Below are 8054 nucleotides of genomic sequence, written 5' to 3'. Positions count from 1 at the left end.
ACCAGAGCACAAGTTCATGTTGATGAATGAATGAGAAGAGCAAGAGTGTTTGTGTAGTACAAACGATTTTAAGAGAAACTTGACGACTTGGAAGCCATGGAAGAGGAGGATGGCTTCAATCGTTGCTATGGATAGAAATTTAACTGTAAAAGTATTGGCAGATATTGGTATTACACAATACAAGTAGAGAAAGTATCATAAAGGACAACAACCCTACGTATTCGCCTGATCTCTCACTATCTCCTGTTCGCCATGTTCGAATTGGTCATGAAAGGAATATTTTATGATAAAATTCCAGCGCTTCAAGCGGCTGTAATACGGGTGCTTAAGGATATTCTTTCCACGGATTGCTAATCGTTCAATTTCAATTCTCCACTCCCCTTGGCAGGTTCAGAACAGCATCCGGTTGCCGCTGGCCGGTCTGGCGCCGCCCCGTGTGCTCATGTGTAGCGCCTCGATGGGGGCCGAAGGATCCGTGACGTTGCAGCTCCGCGAGGCAGTGCAGGCTCCCGACGGGGGCAGTTCGCTGGACGGAGCGCTCACGATCGGCTACCCGGACCCGGAAATGTTGGCCGACATGCTGGGCACCTTTCAGGGCGCGTCCACCGTCGGCTCCGACACGGACGGAACCAGCTTCGACCTGCTGCAGGACTGCGTCAGTCCCCCACCACCCGCGAGCCACCATCGGACGGCGGATCAGCACATCGAGCACCTGACCGGTTCCATTCTGGCCAAAAGCTCCAACACACACACCAGCACAACTGGCACGACCACCGTCACGCTGAAGGCAGAACCAGGTGAGTGGATGCGCCAAGCACCATATATGTTTTTTTGTTGTTAGGTTAAAGGGCGGTCCCTACATGCGAATCTTCATTTCTTTTCGTTCCCAGTATTAGTATGCTTATTTGGTGCATGTTGATTACCGCCCTCCGGATTGCCGGGATGGAACCGGAAACGGCACATGTTGATAGATCGAGTTTCATTACGAACCGAGTCTCATAGAGTTCGGTTTAAATTTGATACAGTTTTCCAGTTTAATTTGTCGACATCATCCCCACTCGGTTGCCCTCCCCGCCCCGAGGACCTCTGTTTTATTTTGTCCAGAAACCGCAAAGCACACAAACTCGCTCTCGAAATGGAATCAACGGCAAATCAGCCTCGCCTGGTGACAGGGTTTTGGAAAAGGAACCGTTTCCTTGCTCGCTCTCTCTCTCTCTCTCGCGATTGGCGGTCGAACTCTCGGTGCAATCAGCACACAACACCGCAGCACAGACACGATCATTGGCACGTGTTTTCCGTCGCATCATCGTCAGCCCATCATTCCGATAGCCCTTACCATGAAATCAGTCGGCTAAAACAAACGGTGCGCAAATAGAACCGCCCATCGGGAGTGATATCCATGCACCGGATACACCGTGGTGGCGCTGTTTGCGTATTTGCTTACCAAACAGCACCAGGACGAATGGCTCCGGTGTGTATGTGTGTGCGAACCGGTTTTTCTTCGGGCGCAAAAATGAAAACGTATTTTCGCAACCCGCCTGCCATGCAACATTCATGTATCCGACGCTTGGTTTTCCTCCCCTTTTTTTCAGGTCCTTTTTCCCGTATCCTGTTGATCCACATTTCAATCGCTGCGATTGTGTACCCTCCCCGTGCTTACGCTGCCGATTCAACAAACGCCACCGGAGCGAATGTTAAATTTCGTATCCCAATGTTTACCGGCTCGATGTGATATTGTTTTCGACCTCCTTTGCATTGCGTGAAACATTATTACGTCGACGGGGGCTCCCGAAAATCCGGATACCCGGCAGGAACTTTTTGCTGACTTTGGTTTTCTCCCGTCAGTTAATCTTTAATATTGAAGTAAGCCCAACTGAAGCAGCCCGCCCAGAAAGGTACGCACGTCGGTGGCCGGGATCCTGGCCGGAGCCAGCTTACAGCGCCACAAATTACCGTTCAACAACGGAACCCGGCAACAAGTTGGCAGCCTGGTCCGATCACCTCCGATGCATCGGTGATGTAAGCAGAACCCAGCGGCCACTTGTTGACTGGCCGCACCAACTGGCAGTGCACCGGTGGCCCCCAGAGAGGGGCCCTAAGAGAAAAGGCTTCGAAGCCCTTCAAAGCCCAACACCGGAACTTGAGATCGCACACAAAACGGCACACGGTAATCCGGCCCGAAAAGGTGTTGCGCTTGGGGCCGGTTCCGACTTCGGGTCTTGGGAAGTCGAATCAACGGACAACGGGGACCCGGCAAGGATCCGCACAGCGCGACGAGGGCTGCTCCGCTTGGGGTGAATGATAAATTGATTTATGGACCGTTCCGTGCGGTCCAACGCCGGGCGAGCTTAAGGACATGCTAATGGGAAAGGCCACGGCATTGTGTGTAGCCTAACGAAGCTTTAAGTTCGCGGTGCGGTGGAACCGAAGCGAGCGTAATATAAACGTTACTTGCTGTTTAAAATAGAAGAACGAACGAGGCCATTGATAGGAAAACAAAAACAAACGTCGCCCGGCACGACGAGGTCCTATTTTCCGTAGCGTTGGCGTTGCTATCGAAACCGTCTGCCCGCCGATAGTGTGCACTTAATATTCTCATAACTTTGAACTCTCCCTTTCTCACTCTTTCAGGTCGGGGTTTCTCGTCCTGCGCAGCCTGCTCGATGGACTCATGTTTCATGATTATTCAATATATCCGAGCGCATACGAGCGGTACCGGGGGTTTTAACGTTTGAACTATGCTACGGTTTTTCCCGTTCGCTAACTGAAAAGCTGGGCGACCAACAGGAACACAAAAAAAGCACACACTCCAGCAGGCTCCACGTCCGGCGTACCGGTTCGGGTCGGTCGGTCGGTCGGGTCAGCGCATGGGGTCGTCCAATGGAACACCAGAACATAAATTTATTGAAATAACTCTGCATATCGGCCGTTTCCTATCTAACCAGCACCGGCAGAAGAGAGAGAGAGAGATAGAGAGAGAAAGATTATTGAGGGTGGTGCGCCTGAGCCTTCGTTAGTGCCGTCCTTGATCTGTTCGGAAAAAGTCCAACCCGTCGCACCGCATCGAAACGGATCCTCAATAACCGCACCCCCGGGTGCGGGGGTAGGTGCGGTCATTATGGGGCAGCTAGGGCCCCACCTCCCGCAGCCACACAGCCGGGACAGTGCATAAAGTTTTCAGCCAGCTTTTATGGTTTTAAAGCATATTTATGTGTATGCACATGAGCTTTGATATCGACTCCCATCGGGACTTTTGCCACCGGTCCATCGGTCCGGCGCAGGACTTTTGCCTACAACCAGCGCCACCAGCGTTGTCCTTCGTGGTACGGCGGCCGTGCCTCGACCGCATACAGAAACCTATCCGGCCTCTGCCAGCCGGACCAGCAGCCCTGTCGGTGTCGGCCCTGTAATTGTCTGCAAACCAACAATGGGCATGTGTCTGCGGTTGTTTGCATTTTATGCTGTCACCCTGGGTGGGTGGGTGGTGCACAGTTTGTGACACGTTTTGCGATTGTTCGAAGCAATTTTGAATTACATACAGCGACGGGAAAGGACCCAGCGGTGCAGCAATGCCTTCGCTATCGATAGGTGTGTTGCGAGTGTTGCTAAAAAGCGGTCAAAAGATTGTTTTTAATCAGTACAAATTACGAACGGAGTTTGCCGTTCGTCTTATGAATGTAGCTCCCAAGTTTGGCCACATCCGCTTGTGCTGAAGCGATCGCTGGCGGTCTTGTTGCACTCGGCCAGCTTCCCGGTGGCCCGGAAACGGTGCTCCAACCGGCACACGGCGATGCGAAATGGTTTCCGGGGGTTACGCCGTAGAAACGGGCCTGGTTTCCGGTTCGGGCACAACCACACACACACACACACCGACGGCACCGTCGGATCGACCAACGAGCGAACGAACGGGCTTAAAGGGCGGACCTCATGCATATTTACATTAAATGTGTGTACTATTTGCATTTTATATTTATCTGTCTAGTTTTGCAAAATTATAAAGGCGCACAGGCCTCTCTTCCGGTTCGTGGCCCGTGGCAGCGCGACTGGATCCGGTCCGGTCACGACAGACCATCCGGTCGGCAACGTTCTGCGGGCAAATCCGAGTCCTGCCAGAACGCTCTTGCCGACCGCCGTTTCGATCGATTTTGTAGATAACAACCCTTCCGGTGACCATCCCAGGTTCCCAGGCGATGTCCGATTCACGGCCCGGAAGCCAGCCAGCGGTGTCCGTGTGTGTGTGTGTGTGTTGGTGTGCGGGAAAATGAACACGAAATTAATGATAGACATTTGCCGGCACCGAGCAAAAGTCAGGGTGAACGAGATAAAAAACAAACGAGCTGAGGTGGGGTGAGGTGGCTGGTCAGTGAGGCGGATGCGCGTTGCATTGTGCACCCCCCGTGTGTGTGTGTGTGCCCTGGTGGGTTCCAGAATCGGGCTTTCTGCTTTAATGAACATGGTATGTTAAATGTCACGGTGATTGACATTTGGGACTGGTTCATTAGCGCCAGGAGGTCCTGACCTCCCCCTCCCCCCCCGCCGGACCCGGTCATCGCCAGCGGCTCCCGTGCTCATAAATATAAATAGTAGGTCGCGGTGGCCAACAAAGACTCGAGAAGCGAGAAGCGTGTCCTGCTAAGGGACACACCGCGGCATTATGAGCTTTCCGCCACACTGGCCTCTGGCCTCTGGTGGACCGATTGTTTGCCAGATTAGGTGACCTACCAGGCAAGCCTGCTGCCAGGCATCAGCTGCTGTTGGTGGTTTGCCGTTTGTTGCACTTTTGCACGGTTGACAGGATTTAATTATTGGATCTCTGGTCCGAACCTTTGCGTTCACGGTGTCCTTGGTGCCATCGAACGGTCAAGTAGACAAGGATGACGCCATTCGCTGGCATGAGAGTCGTACAAATTGTCGTACAAATGCCCTGCATAGTGACTGTATTCGAAGGACAATGAAGGAAATTATCTGTTTAGACTCTACGTCACAGATATTATACGAAAAAGGAAGAAACATAGGTCTAAAACTTTAGAGTCGGGTTTTTGAACAGGTGGCTCAATTTGGTGGTGGCAATTTGTACTTCCCAAGTTTGCTGTTTTGGTCTCATTACATTGTTTTGACAGCAGGCAAAGCATTTCAAGTAAAAAAAATAAATTTAGTTTGCAACTGATCTTTGAAAGGCTTAGACCATATCATCTTTTGTGCCTGAAAATTAAGTTTTTCGTGAATTATTATTTTGATGCTACATGTTGAAGAAAACTGCTACAAAATCGCATCAAATGCACGTCTGGGATTGTTTTTGGAATATCGCAGTGATTTAAGCATTTTAAAAAATGTTAAAATGGAGATTTTGGTTTAATAAGAAAAGCGCGCCGGAGGATTCCAAAACGGATTTTCTGATGGGACAGAAAGGTATGGTGCATCACAAGCTCCTAAAGCCTGATGAAATCGTTAATTTAGATCGCTACTGACAACAAATGATTAATTTGAACTATGCATTGATCGAAAAATGACCAAAAAGCCGTTTCTCTTATCTAAAATGGAGGCGCCTGGTGGCACGTGGCCTAAGGCTTCTATGACTCAAAAAGCAAAACTTTTTCAGGATACTATCAAATCCCTTGGATGGGAGCTGCTATCCATCCCCGCGTTATTAACCAGACTTGGCTCTTTTCGAATATCATTCTTTTTCATCGATTGGACACGTATTGGCTGAGCTGCACTTCGATTCCTACGAGAAAGTGGAAAATTGGATGACTAATTAATTTACTTAAAAAGTCGAAGAGTTCTTTGGTCTGGGAATCCACGATTTAGCAGAGAGATAGGAGAAATCAATATCTACTTATGGCACATACTTTGAATAAAATATCGTTTTTCCGTTCAATGCAAACAAACAAACAAAACAGTTGTTTTCTTTGAAAAAAACACGATTCTCAAGTTTTAGACCTGTAACGCTCACCGATGATCAATAATATCTACTTTTTGCTTTCTACTAGGTCTATACGTTGAGAACGGGACTGTTAAAAAGATGGCTGTACCTGCCGATTGGGACTTCCCAGTTTTGCTGTTCATTCATCATTACCTTATTTTGACATCAGGTAAATGTGTCCAGGTCGCAAAAAAATTTAATCAGTTTGCAACCCATCATTGAAAGGGTTAAAGTATGTCAACTTTTGTGCCTGAAAATGACGTTTTGCGGGGATTATTATTTTTCTGCTCCTGTTGAAGAAAACTACTTCGGAATCGCACCAAATGCTTGTCGGGACTTGTGTTTGGAAGATCGCAGTGCTTTGAGAGTTTAAAAAAATTCCAAAATGGCGATTTTGACTTAACAAAAAAAACGTCAAATGCCTCCAAAAAACGAACTTTCTGATGGGACAGAAAGGTGTAGTGTTTCACAACCTCCTAAAACCTGATGGAAACGTTAATTCCGATCGTTACTGACAACAAATGATCAATTTGAACCACGCATTGATCGAAAAACGACCAAAATGCAATTCTAGTGGGTTCCGATGGGGGCGCCTGGTGGCCCGTAGAATCAAGCACCAGGCGCCCAAAAAAGCAAAACTGTTTCAGGATACTATCAAATCACTTGGATAGGGTGTGCTATCCCACCCTGCGTTATTCACCAGACTTGGCTCTTTCCAAATATCATTCTTTTTTATCGATGGGACACGTATTGGCTGAGCAGCCCTTTGTTTTTCTACGAGGAAGTCGAAATAGGATGACAGATTAGTTTACCAAAAAAAATTAAGAATTCTTTCGTCTGCGAATCCATGATTTAGCAGAGAGATAGGAGACATGTATAGCTAGCGATGGCACATAGTTTGAATAAAATAGAAAATCGCCTTAAAATTTTATAAACTTTTTTTGTGTGTTAAAAACAGTCTCATTCTCAACGTATAGACCTAGTATTAGCGTGACAAGGATCGAATGGCTTGAACGTGTTAAATCCAAAGGTATGCTGAGCTGAACAGTATCTCAGCATAGCTTGGCATCGAGCCTTCGAAACAATTGTAGTTCCCCAATCATCGGTTCAATTCATTTCGTTCACCCTTAAACAACGCAAAACATTAAATCTTAAAGCCCTCTTGAACATACTGAAACATCAGCCGGGTCGTATTTATGTAAGAACGCTTGACAAAAAACGAGTGCCCAGTGAAACCACAACTATGACTTTCCACTCCTCCGGTTGCCTCTGTCGATGTGCATTCGCCAGGAAATATTCAGAGTCAATCCGCTTAGCGATCCGTTTGGTTGAACGAATTGTACGGAATATAGTGAGCTTTTCCGTGAAACGGAGCCACTGCACTGTAATGGAAGCAGCATCGCGTGTCCCTTTTGGCGTTCGGCGGCTGCGGCGACACAATCACAGAAACATGGTTACACAGTCCCCAAAAGAAGAATCGAACTTTAATCGCCATGATGCCATTTTTCAACCAGTTTTTACTAAAGGACGAAAGGACGAACGGACGAAAAACCACCGAACGCCAACGCGTAACAATAAACAAGTGGAATAAAATACCCCGGAAAAAAGTTGCGCAGCGCACATGATAAGGAATGCGAGCGAAACGCTCCCGCATCGGCGCCGTGGATCGTTGTTGCCTTCATTGTTGGAACCTGTTTGTTAATGGACCGATTCGTGCGAAGCAATGCGCTGGTCCCCGCTCACTGAAGCGATGCAGTCGCGATAAAGATGCACCGTTTACAGCAGGAGCAGCTTGGCGCATTTTTGCCATTTTATTGAAAAGTAGTTTTAGCGAATGCCAGCATGGAATGCACGGTTTGAGAAGCGTTCTGAACGTGGCAGAACGCGCTCTGAACTAGACATTTTTGTCTGTTTCCAGTGCACTGCGCATGTTCCAGGCACCAAAGTTCAAAGCTTTTGAATGCCACAAATTAAATTGATAGCAAACTGTACAATTAAATAGCGGACTCGATGTTTGCTGAAATTCGACACAAACCAAGCTGCGGAAGTTGCTAGCAGAACAGCGACTTTTTTTTTAGACGACGGCCACGGACGGCCGTTTGATGAAATTGACATCATCGCGTGGCAGACC

General features: G+C 48.2%; 1 protein-coding gene across 1 annotated transcript in view; it reads left to right on the top strand.

The window, feature by feature from the left end:
* Nucleotides 1-403: 403 nt before the first annotated feature.
* Nucleotides 404-8054, top strand: part of LOC128275958 (uncharacterized protein DDB_G0271670-like) — a 72378-nt gene continuing 64727 nt past the window's right edge. The window contains exon 1 of the mRNA XM_053014428.1: nt 404-797. Within this exon, the coding sequence (XP_052870388.1) occupies nt 443-797 (355 nt within the window). The 5' untranslated portion in view covers nt 404-442. The remainder of the gene's footprint in view (nt 798-8054) is intronic.

The sequence above is a fragment of the Anopheles cruzii genome, unplaced genomic scaffold (genome assembly GCF_943734635.1).
Source record: "Anopheles cruzii unplaced genomic scaffold, idAnoCruzAS_RS32_06 scaffold00067_ctg1, whole genome shotgun sequence".
NCBI classification, from domain to species: domain Eukaryota; kingdom Metazoa; phylum Arthropoda; class Insecta; order Diptera; family Culicidae; genus Anopheles; species Anopheles cruzii.
Note: the sequence above shows the minus strand (reverse complement) of the source record. Positions and strands in the feature narration are given on the sequence as shown.